General features: G+C 44.3%; 1 protein-coding gene across 2 annotated transcripts in view; it reads right to left on the bottom strand.

Annotated features, from left to right (window-relative positions):
- The window catches only part of LOC124041256 (cGMP-dependent protein kinase 1-like), a 143,576-nt gene that overhangs the window by 4,978 nt on the left and 116,774 nt on the right, over window positions 1–21,824 (bottom strand). For both annotated transcript variants that reach the window (XM_046358632.1, XM_046358630.1), the window contains exons 8-9: window positions 11,954–12,019; window positions 9,086–9,160 (exon numbers count right to left, since the gene is read on the bottom strand). In XM_046358632.1, coding sequence (XP_046214588.1) covers window positions 9,086–9,160; window positions 11,954–12,019 — 141 coding nt within the window. The remainder of the gene's footprint in view (window positions 1–9,085; window positions 9,161–11,953; window positions 12,020–21,824) is intronic.

Here is a 21,824-nt window from a genome sequence, read left to right as displayed (position 1 = left end):
GCTCATTTCAGACCTACCTCAGTCAGAAGCTAATTTGATTGTAAGACTAGTTTATGACCACAAGATGGTGATGTTGTACCATTGTCATCACAGGTAAAGGAAGTTCAACTTAACTATTATTTGTGTGTAACCTTTATTTAGGTAAGTCAGTTAAGAACAAAGTCTTATTTACAATGATGGCCTATCCCGGCCAAACCCGGACGACACTGGGCCAATTGTGCGCCGCAGTATGAGACTCCCAATCACGGCCGGATGTGATTCAGCCTGGGTTCAAAACCAGGGACTGTAGTGTCGCCTCTTGCACTGAGAAGCAGTGCCTTAGACCGCTGCGCCACCCAGGAGCCCATTTCAGTAGTTGAGAATGGAAGAAAGAAGAAATAAATTAAAATGTATAGACTTATGTGGAGGCTCCTCAGAGGAGGAAGGGGAGGACCATCCTCCTTATTGAATTTCATAAAAATAAAAATAGTAAAACATTAAAAAAGTTATGCTTTTTAAATAAAACTATACTAAATATATTCACTTCACCAAATAATTGATTAAAACACACTGTTTTGCAATGAAGATCTACAGTATCCTCAGCAGCACTCAGTAGGGTAGCACTATCGTGTAGCCGGAGGACAGCTGTCCTCCTCTGTTCTGTCCTCCTCTGGGTAAATAGAAAACCTAGGAGGCTCATGGTTCTCACCCACTTACATACAGTAGACTTACACAGTAATTATGACAACTTCTGGAGGACGTCCTCCAACCTATCAGAGCACTTGCAGCATGAACTGACATGTTGTCAACCCAATGAAAGGATCCGTTTTTTTCACCTACTCAACAGATAGCTGATGTGTTCTGCACTTAAGTCCACAAGCAAAGGGAAAAGGTGAGAGGAGGAGAGAGTGTAGATCGTTGTGACATGGAATTATGTATACTGTACAATGAGCAAAGGGATCATGCTGTTTTAATGTGGCTGCTATGAAAGTGAACTGTGTTCGGCGGTATTGAATGTCCCTGTCTGTCACCTTGATTAATAAAAATGATCTTGACCTGTGCACCTACGCTGTAAGTTGTCAATCATAGGCTAGGCTGTAGCAACCTCATGATGGGTACAGGGAAAATTATAATATCATGTCTAGCCTAAACCTATCGATGTTACTGTCATTCATATTCCATTCATCCATCTCATGATGTAATAGGAATACGGCCATGCTCATAAAAAATGATCCTCTCATCTTAAAATGCACAAACTGATCGAACTGCAGAAAATTGCAAATATACATAAAAGCAATCAGTTCATCTATACAAGTGTGATGAAAAAATACACACACTAGTGTTAAGAGCATTGGGCCAGTAACCGAAAGGTCACAGGTTTAAATCCCAGAGCCGACTCAGTGAAATAAAAAATACACTTAACCTTAATTGTAACTCTAGATAAGAGCATCTGCTAAATTACTCAAATGTATAACCCGCACGTGGGTCATTAAATATTGTGTGGATGACATCTAATTGCGATTTTGCTTTGGAGACAGATATTGCAATTATGATTAGAAATAGCAATATTTAAACACTTGGCGAAAAACCTGGTAATTCCATCAGACATGGTTAAAACAACTGTCAAGCCAGTTGGCATCACTTCTAAAGTGAAATACGATCATATTAATGCATACATACTGTGCTAATCTTTTCCAACATTGTTATAGGCTACACATGATAATATATAGGATTATTAACATTATCATCCAAATATACTCATCAGCCAGTTTATTAGGTACACCACCCCTTTCATGAAAATCGTTCACTCCTACAGACAGTGAGTCACGTGACTTGCTATGTAAAGCAGGCAGACAGGAATCTAGGCATTCAGTTACTGTTCGATTGAATGTTAGAATGGGCAAAACGAGTGACCTAGCGACTTTGAGCGTGGTAGGATCGTAGGTGCCAGGCGCGCCAGATACAGTACCTGAGAAATGGCCTTTCATGGGCTTTTCGTGCACAACAGTGTCTAGACAATGGTGTGACAAACAAAAAACATCCAGTCAGAGCCAGTCCTGTGGGCGAAAACAGCTTGTTGATGATATATTTTAATGTGGTCACCACAAATCTGAGGTAATTTCTGCACAACACTTGCATGTGGATGACATCGGTTTGCTTGTAGCCGAAATACTGCCATAGGCCGACTGCGCATCTCATTGGAGGAGGCACCATAGTCTAGTTTTTGTTGTGTTAAGGGATGGATAAAAATGTACAGAATGGTTACTTGGAGGAAAATGGGGGAGGGTCATGCTTTTTCAATTTCAGTTAAGGAGAGGGTTTAAAATCTAGTTTTTTAAATCTAGTAATTTGTAATTGATTAACTGTCAATATTTCTCACTGTTTTATAATTAGTTGCTTATTAGGCTATACTGTATATCGTGTGCCCAATGCTGTGACTCATCTCTGATTCTCCGCTGGGTCTGCAATATCAAGTGCGCCTATAGGTCATTTAGTGTGGTCTCAGTCAAATGATCCATAGCCTATAGGCTATAGGCTACGAAGTGCATACTCCTAGAAGCACAGAGCAAAGTTACATTTTTAATATATCTGCTCGGATGGTGTAAATAAAACTAGTTTGCATTACACACTGCAATGGATATTCCAACCCCGAGCCCCGGCCTGCTCTGCTCTTGCTGATCAAAAACCTTTTTGTGTGCTGCCTAACCAATGCTGTGTTGTGTAGACCTACAGTGGCAGTTCAGGAGGCGAGTCAAAGGCTTCATCCGAAAATACATTTTTGATGTTGCGCACAGACTAGCCTATAGACTATGTTCTGAACAGTTTGAAAAGGAGAGCATAAAGTTGAGAAGGAGGACCAGAGGTCAACTTTGATAGCTTGCTACTACTAGAATTGATTTGATTAAAAACAATATGTTTCTTGACCAGGATGTATTTATCAGAGTCATTGACCTCACAATAAGCTAAATTTGAGTAACTTACATTGATTGGGGTTCTAAAACAACACATCGGAAATACATCGGAAATGGACAGCTTATGGTGTTGAATACATCGGAAATGGACAGCTTATGGTGTTGAATACATCGGAAATGGACAACTTATGGTGTTGAATACATCGGAAATGGACAGCTTATGGTGTTGAATACATCGGAAATGGACAGCTTATGGTGTTGAATACATCGGAAATGGACAGCTTATGGTGTTGAATACATCGGAAATGGACAACTTATGGTGTTGAATACATCGGAAATGGACAGCTTATGGTATTGAATACATCGGAAATGGACAACTTCTGGTATTGAATACATCGGAAATGGACAGCTTATGGTATTGAATACATCGGAAATGGACAGCTTATGGTGTTGAATACATCGGAAATGGACAGCTTATGGTGTTGAATACATCGGAAATGGACAGCTTATGGTGTTGAAAGTAGATGCCAACATGTAATGCCAACATGTTTCAAGCTGACCACCACTGTCCCTGTTCACAAGAGCTCCAAGGAAACCTGCTGGTCACGACACACATCAACACTATCCTCCCAGACACCCTAGACCCACTCCAATTTGCATACTGTCCCATCAGATCCACAGATGATGCAATCTCAAGTGCACTGCCCTCTCCCACCTGGACAAGATGGGAAATAACTATGAGAATAATGTTAATATTTACAGCTCAGCGTTCAACAACATAGTCCACTCCAAGCTCATCACCAAGCTAGGGATCCTGGGACTAAACCCCTCCCTCTGCAACTGCATACTGGACTTCCTGATGGGTCGACCCCAGGAGGTTAGGGTAGGCAACAATACCCTCGCCACGCTGACCTACAACACGGGGGACCCTCAGGGGTGTGTGCTTAGTCCCCTCCTTTACTCCCTGTTCACCCTCGACTGTGTGGCCGCGTACGACTCCAACACCATCATCAAGTTTGCTGACGACACAACAGTGGTAGGCCTGATCATCGCCGGCAATGAGTCAGCCTAAAGGGAGGAGGTCAGAGACTTAGCAGTGTGGTGCCAGGACAACAACCTCTCCCTCAATGTCAGTAAGACCAAGCAGCTGATCGTGGACTACAGGAGAAAGAGGGGAGAGCACGCCCCCATCCACATTGACGGGGCTGTTGTGGAGCGGGTCCTTGGCATCCACATCACTAAGGACTTAACATGGTCCACATACAGTACATGTGCACAGTCGTGAAAAGGGCACGGAAGCACCTCTTTCCCTTCAGGAGGCTGAAAAGATTAGTCATGGGCCCTCAGATTCTCAAAAGATTGCACCATCGAGAGCATCTTGACTGGCTGCATCATCGCTTGGTATGGCAATTACACCACCTTTGACCGCAAAGTGCTACAATGGGTGGTGCATACAGTCCAGTACATCACTGGGGCCAAGCCCCCTGCCATCCAGGACCTTTATATCAGGCGGTGTCGAAAAACTGGCAAGGACCCTAGTCACCCAAGTCATAGACTGCTCACTCTGCTACCATCTGGCAAATGGTAACAAAGCATCAGCTCTTGGACCAACAGGCTCAGAGACAGCTTCTACACCCAAGCCATAAGATTGCTAAATAGCCAGACTGCTAAATAATCAATTAACAAACTATCTGCTCTGACTCTATCTTGCACTGACCCTATGCACACTCACGAGACTTTATATACACACCATGTACACACGCTCTCTCACACATACACACACACACTTGCTGCTGTTACTCTGTTCATTATTTTACTCTTATTATTATCTATCCGGATGCCTCGTCACTTTACCCTGCCTTCATGTACATATCTACCTCAAGTACCTTGTATCTCTGCACATTGATCTGGTACTGGTACTCCCTGTATATACTGTAGCTCCATTCGTATGTATTTTATTTAATTCCTCTTGTGTTAGTTACTAGTTATTTTGTACGTTTTTTTACTCTGCATCATTGGGTAAGGTCCATAAGCAAGCATTTCACTGTAAAGTCCAGATCAGTTGTATTCGGCGCATGTAATAAATACAATGCGATTTGATTTGATTAAATAGCCTACCTCCGTGTCAGTTAAGTTAAAACCAAAACTCATATTCAGGGGGTATGCACGCATAGGCCTACATTTCATTAAAGAAAATGGGGCAAAGCACAGGCCTACTACCCCTTGTTAGCTTAAGATTTTGAAGAAAATAAAACTGATTATATCTGATTATATAAATCTGATTATATAAAGTGATCTATAACAGAGCTTTGGTCCGCAAAGCTTTATCCCAGAAACAAGCTGTGAATACGCAGGAAAGACGTTACTTTCTTTGACATTCAGAGGCTGAGCTACAACCTTCTATAGCCGAGGAGGCAAAAAATAGACATTGCTTGGGAAATAATCTAATTCTGTCACTATCAAGTGATTAAGTGACTATTCACATTCTGTACAAAAGCCAGATAGCTTTTAGGGAAAAACTTGAGTGACCTTCTCTCGTTGGGTTAAGCCACAGAAGAAGAATAGCCAGCAGTTTATGGCCAGCCTATATTTTTTTGGCATCAGTAGTTCTACTCTGTCTGGGGTCAAAAGAAATGCCTAACTTTTGAAAGTACCATGTTCAGATTCCAAATTATGCTTCAGATGTAATTATTTGCAAACAGGGATAGTTTGGTTTAAAACAAGACACACTGATTTGGCATTGGAGAAATATGATAAGATGAACACATAGGCCTATCTCTCTGTCCATTCTTAGCCTGTAATTTCAGTCATTTTTGTGGTATTAAGAAATATTCTGCTGATATGTAAAATGACATAGAATTGCATGACATTTTTATAAAAGTCTATTTTTTCTCGGACCTGCAAATACAACGATAGATTCATGCAATGTTTTTACTATAAAGGAGATCTTTCCACCCCTACTCTTGTCCACGGTCTGTGAACCCACAACCTTCTGGCCCACAGCCCTGTGTGCTATCAAAATTCCTGCGTTGCCATGTAATGCTTACAGGGCGAAGAACTGTTTCTAAAATTGCATATCTAAGGCTTTGGTCTGTCCAAGAAGGGCGGGTAAACATTAGACATCTTCTCCGCTATCCACTTTGTTTTAATTATTATTTTAGGTATAGGGGAGGGTCACTTGTTTTCTTTCTAGCCTTTATTATAAATAACATTCACTCTCTAACAATGTCAAAGCAAGAAGAAAATCGCAGCCTCTTGCTATATGGACATTGCAATTGCAATTTCTATCTGAATTTGATTAATCGTGCAGTCCTATTTCAACCACATAAAATATGCATCCAAGCAGAACAAAAATATTTCCTCTATTTGCGGGTTAGGGTCGGGTGAGGGCCTCAGATTTGAACTTTATCACATAATAGTCGAACTGTTACGGAAGGGTTATCAGAAATTGCAGGCAGGTGAACAAACAGCTGACCCATGCACCACTTATACCCCCATTTCTTGCAAATCTGACAAAATTAATTTTGAAAGATGAGATCCTTTATGAGATACAGCGTAGCCTAGTGGTTAGAGCGTTGGACTAGTAACCGGAAGGTTGTGAGTTCAAACCCCGAGCTGACAAGGTACAAATCTGTCGTTCTGCCCCTGAAATAAGAATTTGTTCTTAACTGACTTGCCTGGTTAAATAAAGGTAAAATAAAAAAATAAAAAATAGAATGCAAGCATTTGTATTGTATAGCAGTGGTGGAAAAAATACTCAATTGTCATACTTGAGTAAAAGTAAACATACTTCAGTAGAAAATTACTCAAGTAAAAGTGAAAGTCACCCGGTAAAACACGACATGTCTAAAAGGATTTGGTTTAAAATATACTTAAGTTTCAAAAGTAAATGGAATTGCTAAAATGTACTTATGTATCAAAAGTATAAACCATAAGCAAACCAGACAGAACCATTTAACAAAAACAATTGACGGATAGCCAGGGGCACACTCCAACACTCAGACATAATTTACAAACTAAGCATTTGTGTTTCGTGAGTCCGCCAGATCAGAGGCAGTAGGAATGACCAGGGATATTCTCTTGAAAAGTGTGTGAATTGGACCATTTTCCTATCAAAATGTAACAAGTACTTTTGGGTGTCAGGAAAATGTATGGAGTAAAAAGTACATTATTTTCTTTAGGAATGTAGTGAAGTAAAAGTAAAAGTTGGCAAAAATATAAATAGTAAATTAAAGTACAGATACCCAAAAAACTACTTAAGTAGTACCTTCAAGTATTTTTACTTAAGTACTTTACACCACTGGTATACAACAACTTTGAATCCAACTGCACAACCAGGGATGGAAATATTGTTGAAAACATTACCAATGTATCATACTGGACACAATGCAGAAGATTGTACGGTGAGTTCCATGACAAAGACTCTATCCACTCTCTTACTGAGACGTGGGCCTCACTACAGTGACCAACACACAGTACCTTTCTCCATTCTTATCTCTTTCCAGGATGTAAGCAAAACAGTGAAACATTATTTATATTTTGTACACAAAGAATATAATCTTCTGTAGTCCCCCCCCAATATAAGAATTTCAGTATGAGAGAGGCTGACATTTCAAATGTACCATACGAGGTACACACAGCCAGGTATGGAATTACTGTATGTACTGTTTATAATAACACGTTTAAACATCATACAGACTTCCAACAAAGAACATAATACTACCAAAATAATTACCTAAGGTGTAATAAAACAACTATATTTCTGACATTAGTAGATTAGCGAACAATAGACAGATAAGATCATAAATAATTATGTCATTCTTGTCTGTGAGTGTGTGCGTGCACGAGTGTGTGCCTGGCTGTGTATCTGTATATGAGTGTATATAATGTATCAAACACTCTAGCCTCTAATACCCCCTCCAAGCCCCCATCTATTGCTACAATGCTTGCTGAAGAGAGAGGGAGAGTGCTTCCCAAAGTCCCCCATGAGATCTTCTGATGGGACACAGCTGCCAGTACCTCCATTTTCATCACATCAGGGACTGGAGCCTGGAACAGACCAGACCCTTTCTATACATGGTGTGTCCAAGCTCAAACACACACTCAAAACTAAGTTGTAGGTTTTGCCTTTGTTACTAAACTCTGGATAGAAACACCTGCTTAAGTGACAGAAATGAATACAAATGTTCCACAAACTTTGCGGTTAAGGGAGAACTACCACCCTTACTGCATTGAGGAAATAATCAAATGATAAACAAAAAGTGTAGTGTTGAGGAAAAGGCAACTCTCCCTAATAGCGAGAAGCTGTAGTCAAGATGCGGTTGCCGTGTGGCGCCCAGCCAGCTGTGGCCAATTAGACAGGTTCCATCTCAGTGGCGGTCTGATTCGGGCTCCTCAATTTCTCCTGGCGACCGGCTCAACGGAAGTAACGAACAGGAAAGGAAACTCCGGGAATACAACAGACAGTAGCGGGATGGTGAAAAAGTCATTTTAATCAGGGTGACAAAGGCACATATTTTTGATTTGACAGACAGAGGAATTAGAGTTGCATTTATTTGGTCTTGTGTGGCTCAGTCTGTAGAGCATGGAACTATCAATGCCAAGTGTTGTGGGTTTGATTCCCTCTGAGGTCACCCATAAGCAAATGTATCCACGCATGACTGTATGTCACCTTGGATAAAAGCATTATATTGGAGATATGGATACATTATAATACCACAGAGGGTATGTAGAATAGGGATATACAATAACATAACACTTGATATACCACTGTCAACTCTCTCCGAGTGTTTTGGCTGGTGACAAGCTGACCCCAGTGTTTCACTTTACTCACAGCTTTGCGGTCAGTCTGTCCTGTGTTTCAACCACAGTTCTGGTTTCTCCTCACCTTGTCTCACAACATTACCCTGCATTGAAATGGCATCTCTTTATGCCAACAAGAACACGCCACAGCACCAAGGTGCCCCTGTGCCAGGGTGTCCAGTGTCTGGTGCTATGCTCCTGTTCTCATGGTCACAGATAACCTATTGGTTCCTCCAAGGGCTGTGGTAGAGGTTACGACCTCCACTTCCATGTCTGTCACCAGAGAATTGCGTTGTGTAACAGACCGAAGGTTGACCAAACCACAAAGCCAAGCAAAGCCGGTTGATAGAATGATGAATGAGTAGACAGTGAAAGAAAGACAGGGGACTTACCTAGCCTTGGCCTCAGCATCCTCACAGCCTTTACTGGACACCTCCTCCAACCCTCCAATCAGGTGCTTGAAGGAGCTGCAACACAGGAAGTGAAAGAGTGTTTGTGAAACATCACTTTTTATAGGAGTTCAAGACATTGATCCATTGCATTGATGTCACCCTCCTCCTCCTGAAATGACATTCAATAAACTGTAGTATCTTGATATATAATTATTGTTGTCTTCAAGTAATCACGTCAGTTGTCTAAATGACAAAAAGATTGCTAATTGGCGTTGTGTTTCATTAACTGTGGTGTAACTGCTCCAGCCCCTTGATAATTGTAATTGACATGACATACTTAATAAGCGGGTTTCCATGTACCCCTTGCCACTTATTCTCCATATGACTAATCTAGTGCAGCTGTGTATTGCATCTTTATAGTACCTATGAAAACTTTATGAATGTTAAATAAACCTTTGTAAGATTGTTGTTTGTTTGAAGTGGAAACCACTTGGTCTCAATTTATAATACCCAGATTCCCCACACATATCATCTCTGTTTGGATGTGCTTAAGCCCTAGACCCATAAATCCTTAAGCAAATATTGGTGAACATGAAAATGAAGGATAATAATGATAAATGTACATTTCAATTGATATATTTACAACTGAAATACCAGCTTACAACCCTGGCTGCCAAGGCTAAATCCTCATGCCAAAATACTTACATTGTGACATGCAAACACACGCGCAAGCACACACACACACACGCACGCACGCACGCACGCACGCACGCACGCACGCACGCACGCACGCACGCACACACACACGCACACACACACACACACACACACACACACACACACACACACACACACACACACACACACACACACACACAGTTGATGTCAGAAGTTTAAATACACTTAGGTTGGAGCCATTAAAATGTATTTTTCCAACAATTGTTTACAGACAGATTATTTCACTTATAATTCACCGTATCACAATTCCAGTGGGTCAGAAGTTTACCACATACTGTACATTAAGTTGACTGTGCCTTTAAACAGCTTGGAAAATTCCAGAAAATTATGTCATGGCTTTAGAAACTTCTGATAGGCTAATTGACATAATTTCAGTCAATTGGAGGTGTACCTGTGGATGTATTTCAAGGTCCACCTAACTCAGTGCCTCTTTGCTTGCTATGGGAAATTCAAAAGAAATCAGCTAAGACCTCAGAAAAATACAATTGTAGACCTCCACAAGTCTGGTTCATCCTTGGGAGCAATTTCCAGATGCCTTAAGGTACAACGTTCATATGTACAAACAATAGTATGCAAGTATAACCCCCATGGGACCATGCAGCCGCCATACCGCTCAGGAAGGATGCGCGTTCTGTCTCCGAGAGATGAATGTACTTTGGTGCAAAAATTGCAAATCAATCCCAGAACAACAGCAAAGGACCTTGTGAAGATGCTGGATTAAACAGGTACAAAAGTATCTATATCCACAGTAAAACTAATCCTATATCGAAATAACCTGAAAGGCTGCTCAGCAAGAAAGAAGCCACTGCTCCAAAACTGCCATAAAAAATCCAGACTACGGTTTGCAACTGCACATGGGGACAGAGATTGTACTTTTTGGAGAAATGTGCTCTGGTCTGATGAAACAAAAATAGAACTGTTTGGCCATAATGACCCTCGTTACATTTGGAGGAAAAAGGGGGATGCTTGCAGGCCGAAGAACCCCATCCCAACCGTGAAGCATGGGGGTGGCAACATCATGTTGTGGGGGTGCTTTGCTGCAGGAGGGACTGGTGCACTTCACAAAATAGATGGCATCATGAGGTAGGAAAATTATGTGGATATATTGAAGCAACATCTCAAGACATCAGTCAGGAAGTTAAAGCTTGGTCACAAATGGGTCTTCCAAATGGACAATGACCCCAATAATACTTCCAAAGTTGTTGCAAAATGGCTCAAGGACAAAAAATTCAAGGTATTGGAGTGGCCATCACAAAGCCCTGACCTCAATCCTATAGAATATTTGTGGGCAGAACTGAAAAAGTGTGTGAAAGCAAGGAGGCCTACAAACATGACTCAGTTACACCAGCTCTGTCAGGAGGAATGGGCCAAAATTCACGCAACTAATTGTGGGAAGCTTGTGGAAGGCTACCCGAAACGTTTGACACAAGTTAAACAATTTAATTTAAAGGCAATGCTACCAAATACTAATTAAGTGTATGTACACTTCTGACCCACTTGGAATGTGATCTATACTATTATTCTGACATTTCACATTCTTAAAATAAAGTGGTGATCCTAACTGACCTAAGACAGGGAATTTTTATTAGGATTAAATGTCATGAATGGAGTTTCCCTCTCACCATTATCCCCTAATTCTCATTATCACTCTCTTTCCCTCCCTCTCTCTTCCCCCCTGCCATCGCTAACCTCTCTCTCATCCTGGCCCCAAACCCAACCCATTCTTGTTGACGCATATGACAAGCTGGCTATGTGAGGTGAGAGAGCATTAGCGGTCTATGTGACAGAGTGACAGACCATAATAATCATCTCATTCAGATGACTCACTCACTAAGGGTTGCCCATGAGAGGCCTGCTCCATAACAGGGGCTAACCTGATACCACCCAACCCTGCTCTTACATTACAGCTGACTGATATACTGATGTTAGCAGTGACACAATGAGTGTCCTGTATGGCTCAGTTGATAGAGCATGATGCTTGCAACATCAGGTTTATGGGTTCAATTCCCAGGGCCATTTGTACAAAAAAAAGTTGCTTTGGATAAAAGCTTATGTTATATAAGATTCTAGACCAAATGATTAAAACCATTTCAGAATACAAGAGAAGGTACTGAGGTTTTGAACACTCACTCTCTGTCGATGACCAGACATGTAACGGCCTCTGCAGCGATGACGTTTGCTGTCCTAATGTCCTCCCTGCAACAGAACACACATACGGTCATTAGTAACACATATTACACAGAATACAGCAGCAACTTTTTTTTATGAAACATTAACGACCAGGTATGTGTTTAAAATGACATGGAAAAATAGTTATTACACAATAAAAACATTGTGTTCCACATTTTGATAAATCATTCCAACACTGCTTTTGATACGTTAGGAAAAATGTCATCATAGGATTATCAAGCTTTGTGTCGACATATACATGGACATTAGTGACAGTAAACAGTAACAAAAGTAAAACCAGCTTCACTCTGTATTGTTAGTGACATCATCGATATCCTCTTCTTCCGAGGACTCGTCTCCCCAGTCGCTCTCAGAGTCTGAGTTGTCCCAGGACTCCATGGCCCCTCCAGTCTAACTAGCACGACCAGTCCACACACACACACACACACACACACACACACACACACACACACACACACACACACACACACACACACACACACACACACACACACACACACACACACACACACACACACACACACACACACACACACACACACACACACACTACCGTATCACTGAGAACACTCAAATCCACACTTACAGCTGGGAAGGCGAGTCCATGCAAGCTGTCTACACACACTTTAACATATCTCAGGGTCAAGTGAAGACCACTCTAAGACACACTGAAACCTAACACTTAATGCGGCAGCTGGAGGAGTCCATACAGTATTCCACTTCATCCAAATTCATAACAGGAAAACTCTGTTGGCAAAAGATGAGCATACACTAAATACTGTACTAAATACAGTACTGAACAAGTAAGGGATCAAGCTTTACTCCCGGTCGGTGAGAAAGTGTATCAGCATTACAGCTGTTGACATGTGAGTCAAGTCACACTCTCGTGTCTAAGTAGGGGAGGAATGACCCATATGTTAAAGCTGCTACACAACCTATTTCACATGGACCGAGGTGACAAGCCCTTCTCATGCCATCTAGCCTCCTCATACACCCCCCTCCCCCCACCACCACTACCCATTTTCCAAACACACACTCCCTATCTCAAAAGGTCACAGCTGCAGGAAACGACAAGGGTTTCACCAGTGGAAAAGAGAGGAGAGGAGGCAACCATTAAGGAGTGCTGTGGTAAAGATGGGCTAAAGAGGAAAGAGAGAGGGTTTTTTCTCACATGGGCATGCACAGGGCATGTGGAGGGAGGGAGGCGGGAGGATGAAGGGGGTATTAATTGAACTAAATCCAGTCCCTGAGTGGGTCATCCTTGTACTTGCCACCAAACACCTGCTGGGTGTGAATTGGGACTATGTGCCAAATGTAGCCTCTCTGCCATTGTGCTACTGATGTCAACAGTGTTTTGGCAGATACACCTGCCTCTCAAGGTGACAGGGTACATTGCTTTTTCCATGTCGGAAGAAAGAAACCCCCAAAACACATACGCATGCGCACATTCACACACACACACACACGGACAAAATATATTTAGCTTTCTTTCTCAGATAATGAGCAGAGCCCACAAAGAGACTGAGCTGCTAGCTGTTCACTGTTAAAGGGGCAATCTGCAGTTGCTATATCCATTTTTGGACTTAAGTTAATGACGTGATACCGTTCATTCTTGAAAGATATCATTTATAAATGCCTCGTGAGCTTAGTTAAACTGTTGAACCCCATCAGAACCCAAAATATAATCCTGTTTAACTCCACTGTTTAATGAATGTCAACAAAATGAATGTCAACAAACACTGTATAGCCTCAAAACATGGTGACAACTATACTTTTATATCATGGATGATGGTCAGTCCTTGCATCCATAGCTCTGTCTATGAATATGATATCCAGTCCCATCCCCCAGATTTTTACATAAACAGTGGCAGGGGAGGCTTTGTTATTGTTTCAACTCTGGATTGCCCATTTAAGGGACCTCCAGGGTTTCATATTAGAGGGGGATTTCCATCACCTGCTCTCCTCTTGTTGCTGGGGTAACGTTTTTGTTGATATTGACAATACTATTTCTGCTGTCTGTTAACCTCTGCAAACAATTGATTTACTCTGATCACTGCACACCTTCACAATTTCTTGTAAACACACACACACAGAGACACAGAGAGACAGAGAGAGAGAGAGAGAGAGAGAGAGAGAGAGAGAGAGAGAGAGAGAGAGAGAGAGAGAGAGAGAGAGAGAAGCCAAATGTAGCCTCTCTGCCATTGTGCTCCATTGTGCTGTTGTCAACAGTGTTTTGGCAGATATACCTGCCTCTCAAGAGAACAGGGTACATTGCTTTTTCCATGTTGGAACAAAGAAACCCCCCAACACACACGTACGTTCGCACGCACACACACATAGATGCACCGGAGGGGATGGCTGACGTTTTACTGGCTCCAAACCAACTTTGCTATTTTGTTTGTTTTTTCACATTGTTTGTCACTCATTTTGGACGTAATGTTGCTGCTACTGTCTCTTATGACTGAAAAAAGCTTCTGAACATCAGAACAGCGATTTCTCACATCGAACTGGACAAAGATTTTTCTTTATGCGAAGGACTTACTCCCTCCCTAGACCAGGCCCTCATCCCCATCATTTGTGTGAAGAAAAGACAGGGGACGGAGGCCTGGGTGCCTTGTGAGAATTAGTTGGCGAGTGAGTAAACCATCACCACCCTTGGTATTATTGACCAAAGTCATTGGAAAACAGACTAGATGATCTACATTTAAGAATATCCTACCAACGGGATATTAAAAACTGTAATAACTGTAATAATATGTTTGTTAATATGTAACAACGACACAGACTATATAGAGCTGACTGGCTGCTCTGTTTTTCAGCAAGACAAAGCAGCTACGTCTGGTAAGACGAGGGACGGGGGTGTGTGTCTATTTGTCAATAACTGCTGGTGTGCGATGTCTAATATTAAAGAAGTCTCGTGGTATTGCTCGTCTGAAGTAGAAAACCTCATGATAAGCTGTAGCCCACACTATCTACCAAGAGAGTTCACATCTATATTATTCGTAGCCGTCTATTTACCACCACAAACCCACGCTGGGACTAAGACCGCACTCAACAAGCTATATAAGGCCATAAGCAAACAAGAAAATGCTAATCCAGAAGCAGCACTCCTAGTGGCCGGGGACTTTAATGCAGGAAAACTTACATTCGTTTGACCTCATTTCTACCAGTATGTCACATGTGCAACCAGAGGAAAAAAAACACTAGACCACCTTTTCTCCACAAACAGAGACACATACAACGCTCTCCCTTGCCCTCCATTTGACAAATCTGATAATGATCCTATCCTCCTGATTCCTGCTTGCAAGCAAAAACTAAAGCAAGAAGTATCAGTGACTCGCTCAATACAGAAGTGGTCAGATGACACAGATGCTACGCTACAAGACTGTTTTGCTAGCACAGACTGGAATATGTTCGGGGATTCATCCAATGGCATTGAGGAGTATACCACCTCAGTCACCTGCTTCTTCACTAAGTGCATCAACGATGTCGTCCCAACAGTGAGCGTACGTACATATCCCAATCAGAAGCCATGGATTACAGGCAATATCCGCACTGAGCTAAAGACTAGAGCTTCTGTTTTCAAGGAGCGAGACACAACAAACAGACAAAGTGTCAATACAAATATTGAATCCTACTACACCGGCTCTGACGGTCTTCGGATGTGGCAGGGCTTGAAAACTATTACGGATTATAAAGGAAAAACCAGCCAACAACCAGGACAACACCTCTCTCTCAATGTGAGCAAGACAAAGGAGCCGATAGTGAACTATAGGAAAAGGAGGGCCGAACAGGCCCCCATTCTCATCGAAGGGACTGAATTGGTGAGGGTAGAGAGTTTCAAGTTCCTTGGTGTCCACATCACCAACAAAGTATCAAGGTCCAAACACACCAAGACAGTTGTGAAGAGGGCACGACAACACCTTTCCCCCCTCAGAAGACTGAAAAGATTTGGCATGGGTCACCAGATCCTCAAAAAGTTCTACAACTGCAACATTGAGAGCATCCTGACCGGTTAAATTACCGACTGATATGGCAGCTGCTCAGCATCTGACCGGAAGGCGTTAGAGGGTAGTGCGTGCCGCACAGTACATCATTGGAGCCAAGATTCCTGACATCCAGGACCAATATAAACTCAGAAAAAAAGAAACGTACCTTTTTTATGACCCTGTCTTGCAAAGATAATTATAAAAATCCAAATAACTTCACAGATCTTCATTGTAAAGGGTGGGGGCTGAATAATTTTGCACGCCCAATTTTTCAGTTTTTGATTTGTTAAAAAAGTTTGAAATATCCAATAAATGTCGTTCCACTTCATGATTGTGTCCCACTTGTTGTTGATTCTTCACAAAAATATACAGTTTTATATCTTTATGTTTGTGTCATGTTTGTCATTTATTATCATGTCTTGTCCCTGTGCTCCCCATTCTATTCGTTTCCCTCTGCTGGTCTTATTAGGTTCTTTCCCTCTTTCTATCCCTCTCTCTCCCCCTCCCTCTCTCACTCTCTCGCTCTCTCTTCTCTCTATCGTTCCGTTCCTGCTCCCAGCTGTTCCTATTCCCCTAATCATCATTTAGTCTTCCCACACCTGTTCCCGATCCTTTCCCCTGATTGGAGTCCCTATTTATTCCTTTGTGTTCCGTTCCTGTCCCGTCGGTTCCTTGTTTAGTATTCACCGTGCTGTGATTGTGTTTCGCCCTGTCCTGTCGTGTTTTTTGCCTTCATCAGATGCTGCGTGTGAGCAGGTGTCTCTGTCAACTACGGCCTGCGCCTACCCGAAGCGACCTGCAGTCTGTGGCCGCTTCTCTTGTTATTCCCCTCTACAGACTAGAGGATTTCTGTTATTCCCTGTTTGGACTTGAATAAACTCTGTTTCTGTTAAGTCGCTTTTGGGTCCTCTATCACCTGCATGACAGAAGGAACCGACCGAGGAATGGACCCAGCGACTTCAGACGCTCGTTACACTGCCGTCGAGATCCAAGGAGCCATGCTCGGCAGACACGAGCAGGAATTGTCTGCTGCTCGCCATGCCGTGGAGAACCTGGCCGCTCAGGTTTCCGACCTCTCTGGACAGTTCCAGAGTCTACGTCTCGTGCCACCTGTTACTTCCTGGCCTGCCGAGCCTCCAGAACCTAGGGTTAATAACCCACCTTGCTACTCCGGGCAGCCCACTGAGTGCCGCTCCTTTCTCACGCAGTGTGAGATTGTGTTCTCTCTCCAACCCAACACATACTCTAGAGAGAGAGCTCGGGTTGCTTACGTCATTTCACTCCTTACTGGCCGGGCTCGAGAATGGGGCACAGCTATCTGGGAGGCAAGGGCTGATTGCTCTAACAAGTTCCAGAACTTTAAAGAGGAGATGATTCGGGTTTTTGACCGTTCAGTTTTTGGTAGGGAGGCTTCTAGGGCCCTGGCTTCCTTATGCCAAGGTGAACGGTCCATAACGGATTATTCTATTGAGTTTCGCACTCTTGCTGCCTCTAGTGAGTGGAACGAGCCGCCGCTGCTCGCTCGTTTTCTGGAGGGACTCCACGCAGTGGTTAAGGATGAGATTCTCTCCCGGGAGGTTCCATCAGATGTGGACTCTTTGATTGCTCTCGCCATCCGCATAGAACGACGGGTAGATCTTCGTCACCGGGCTCGTGGAAGAGAGCTCGCATCAACGGTGTTTCCCTGCTCCGCATCGCAACCATCTCCCTCCTCTGGCTTTGAGACTGAGCCCATGCAGCTGGGAGGGATTCGCATCTCGACTAAGGAGAGGGAACGGAGGATCACCAACCGCCTGTGCCTCTATTGCGGAGTTGCTGGACATTTTGTTAATTCATGTCCAGTAAGAGGCCAGAGCCCATCAGTAAGCGGAGGGCTACTGGTGAGCGCTACTACTCAGGTCCCTTCATCTAGATCTTGTACTACTATGTCGGTCCATCTACGCTGGACCGGTTCGGGTGCTACATGCAGTGCCTTGATTGACTCTGGGGCTGAGGGTTGTTTCATGGACGAAGCATGGGTTCGGAAACATAACATTCCTTTCAGACCGTTAGACAAGCCTACGCCCATGTTTGCCTTAGATGGTAGTCATCTTCCCAGTATCAGATATGAGACACTACCTTTAACCCTCACAGTATCTGGTAACCACAGTGAGACTATTTCTTTTTTGATTTTCCGTTCACCGTTTACACCTGTTGTTTTGGGTCATCCCTGGCTAGTATGTCATAATCCTTCTATTAATTGGTCTAGTAATTCTATCCTATCCTGGAACGTTTCTTGTCATGTGAAGTGTTTAATGTCTGCCATCCCTCCCGTTTCTTCTGTCCCTACTTCTCAGGAGGAACCTGGCGATTTGACAGGAGTGCCGGAGGAATATCATGATCTGCGCACGGTCTTCAGTCGGTCCCGAGCCAACTCCCTTCCTCCTCACCGGTCGTATGATTGTAGTATTGATCTCCTTCCGGGGACCACTCCTCCTCGAGGTAGACTATACTCTCTGTCGGCTCCCGAACGTAAGGCTCTCGAGGATTATTTGTCTGTGTCTCTTGACGCCGGTACCATAGTGCCTTCTTCTTCTCCGGCCGGGGCGGGGTTCTTTTTTGTTAAGAAGAAGGACGGTACTCTGCGCCCCTGCGTGGATTATCGAGGGCTGAATGACAGAACGGTTAAGAATCGTTATCCGCTTCCCCTTATGTCATCAGCCTTCGAGATTCTGCAGGGAGCCAGGTGCTTTACTAAGTTGGACCTTCGTAACGCTTACCATCTCGTGCGCATCAGAGAGGGGGACGAGTGGAAAACGGCGTTTAACACTCCGTTAGGGCATTTTGAGTACCGGGTTCTGCCGTTCGGTCTCGCCAATGCGCCAGCTGTTTTTCAGGCATTAGTTAATGATGTTCTGAGAGACATGCTGAACATCTTTGTTTTTGTCTATCTTGACGATATCCTGATTTTTTCTCCGTCACTCGAGATTCATGTTCAGCACGTTCGACGTGTTCTACAGCGCCTTTTAGAGAATTGTCTCTACATAAAGGCTGAGAAGTGCTCTTTTCATGTCTCCTCCGTTACTTTTCTCGGTTCCGTTATTTCCGCTGAAGGCATTCAGATGGATTCCGCTAAGGTCCAAGCTGTCAGTGATTGGCCCGTTCCAAGGTCACGTGTCGAGTTGCAGCGCTTTTTAGGTTTCGCTAATTTCTATCGGCGTTTCATTCGTAATTTCGGTCAAGTTGCTGCCCCTCTCACAGCTCTTACTTCTGTCAAGACGTGTTTTAAGTGGTCCGGTTCCGCCCAGGGAGCTTTTGATCTTCTTAAAGAACGTTTTACGTCCGCTCCTATCCTCGTTACTCCTGACGTCACTAGACAATTCATTGTCGAGGTTGACGCTTCAGAGGTAGGCGTGGGAGCCATTCTATCCCAGCGCTTCCAGTCTGACGATAAGGTTCATCCTTGCGCTTATTTTTCTCATCGCCTGTCGCCATCTGAGCGCAACTATGATGTGGGTAACCGTGAACTGCTCGCCATCCGCTTAGCCCTAGGCGAATGGCGACAGTGGTTGGAGGGGGCGACCGTTCCTTTTGTCGTTTGGACAGACCATAAGAACCTTGAGTACATCCGTTCTGCCAAACGACTTAATGCCCGTCAAGCTCGTTGGGCGTTGTTTTTCGCTCGTTTCGAGTTTGTGATTTCTTACCGTCCGGGTAGCAAGAACACCAAGCCTGATGCCTTATCCCGTCTGTTTAGTTCTTCTGTGGCTTCTACTGATCCCGAGGGGATTCTTCCTTATGGGCGTGTTGTCGGGTTAACAGTCTGGGGAATTGAAAGACAGGTTAAGCAAGCACTCACGCACACTGCGTCGCCGCGCGCTTGTCCTAGTAACCTCCTCTTCGTTCCTGTTTCCACTCGTCTGGCTGTTCTTCAGTGGGCTCACTCTGCCAAGTTAGCTGGTCATCCCGGTGTTCGAGGCACTCTTGCGTCTATTCGCCAGCGCTTTTGGTGGCCGACTCAGGAGCGTGACACGCGCCGTTTCGTGGCTGCTTGTTCGGACTGCGCGCAGACTAAGTCGGGTAACTCTCCTCCTGCCGGTCGTCTCAGACCGCTCCCCATTCCTTCTCGACCATGGTCTCACATCGCCTTAGACTTCATTACCGGTCTGCCTTTGTCTGCGGGGAAGACTGTGATTCTTACGGTTGTCGATAGGTTCTCTAAGGCGGCACATTTCATTCCCCTCGCTAAACTTCCTTCCGCTAAGGAGACGGCACAAATCATTATTGAGAATGTATTCAGAATTCATGGCCTCCCGTTAGACGCCGTTTCAGACAGAGGCCCGCAATTCACGTCACAGTTTTGGAGGGAGTTCTGTCGTTTGATTGGTGCGTCCGTCAGTCTCTCTTCCGGGTTTCATCCCCAGTCTAACGGTCAAGCAGAGAGGGCCAATCAGACGATTGGTCGCATACTACGCAGCCTTTCTTTCAGAAACCCTGCGTCTTGGGCAGAACAGCTCCCCTGGGCAGAATACGCTCACAATTCGCTTCCTTCGTCTGCTACCGGGTTATCTCCGTTTCAGAGTAGTCTGGGTTACCAGCCTCCTCTGTTCTCATCCCAGCTTGCCGAGTCCAGCGTTCCCTCCGCTCAAGCGTTTGTCCAACGTTGTGAGCGCACCTGGAGGAGGGTGAGGTCTGCACTTTGCCGTTACAGGGCACAGACGGTGAGAGCCGCCAATAAACGCAGGATTAAGAGTCCAAGGTATTGTTGCGGCCAGAGAGTGTGGCTTTCCACTCGCAACCTTCCTCTTACGACAGCTTCTCGTAAGTTGACTCCGCGGTTCATTGGTCCGTTCCGTGTCTCCCAGGTCGTCAATCCTGTCGCTGTGCGACTGCTTCTTCCGCGACATCTTCGTCGCGTCCATCCTGTCTTCCATGTCTCCTGTGTTAAGCCCTTTCTTCGCACCCCGTTCGTCTTCCCTCCCCCCTCCCGTCCTTGTCGAGAGCGCACCTATTTACAAGGTACATAAGATCATGGACATGCGTTCTCGGGGACGGGGTCACCAATACTTAGTGGATTGGGAGGGTTACGGTCCTGAGGAGAGGAGTTGGGTTCCGTCTCGGGACGTGCTGGACCGTTCACTCATCGATGATTTCCTCCGTTGCCGCCAGGATTCCTCCTCGAGTGCGCCAGGAGGCGCTCGGTGAGTGGGGGTACTGTCATGTTTGTCATTTATTATCATGTCTTGTCCCTGTGCTCCCCATTCTATTCGTTTCCCTCTGCTGGTCTTATTAGGTTCTTTCCCTCTTTCTATCCCTCTCTCTCCCCTCCCTCTCTCACTCTCTCGCTCTCTCTTCTCTCTATCGTTCCGTTCCTGCTCCCAGCTGTTCCTATTCCCCTAATCATCATTTAGTCTTCCCACACCTGTTCCCGATCCTTTCCCCTGATTGGAGTCCCTATTTATTCCTTTGTGTTCCGTTCCTGTCCCGTCGGTTCCTTGTTTAGTATTCACCGTGCTGTGATTGTGTTTCGCCCTGTCCTGTCGTGTTTTTTGCCTTCATCAGATGCTGCGTGTGAGCAGGTGTCTCTGTCAACTACGGCCTGCGCCTACCCGAAGCGACCTGCAGTCTGTGGCCGCTTCTCTTGTTATTCCCCTCTACAGACTAGAGGATTTCTGTTATTCCCTGTTTGGACTTGAATAAACTCTGTTTCTGTTAAGTCGCTTTTGGGTCCTCTATCACCTGCATGACAGTTTGAAGCCTGAAACGTGGCAAAAGGTCGCAAAGTTCAAGGGGGCCGAATACTTTCGCAAGGCACGAGAGAGAGAGAGAGAGAGAGAGAGAGA

Source organism: Oncorhynchus gorbuscha, linkage group LG08, assembly GCF_021184085.1.
Source record: "Oncorhynchus gorbuscha isolate QuinsamMale2020 ecotype Even-year linkage group LG08, OgorEven_v1.0, whole genome shotgun sequence".
Classification (NCBI taxonomy): domain Eukaryota; kingdom Metazoa; phylum Chordata; class Actinopteri; order Salmoniformes; family Salmonidae; genus Oncorhynchus; species Oncorhynchus gorbuscha.
Note: the sequence above shows the minus strand (reverse complement) of the source record. Positions and strands in the feature narration are given on the sequence as shown.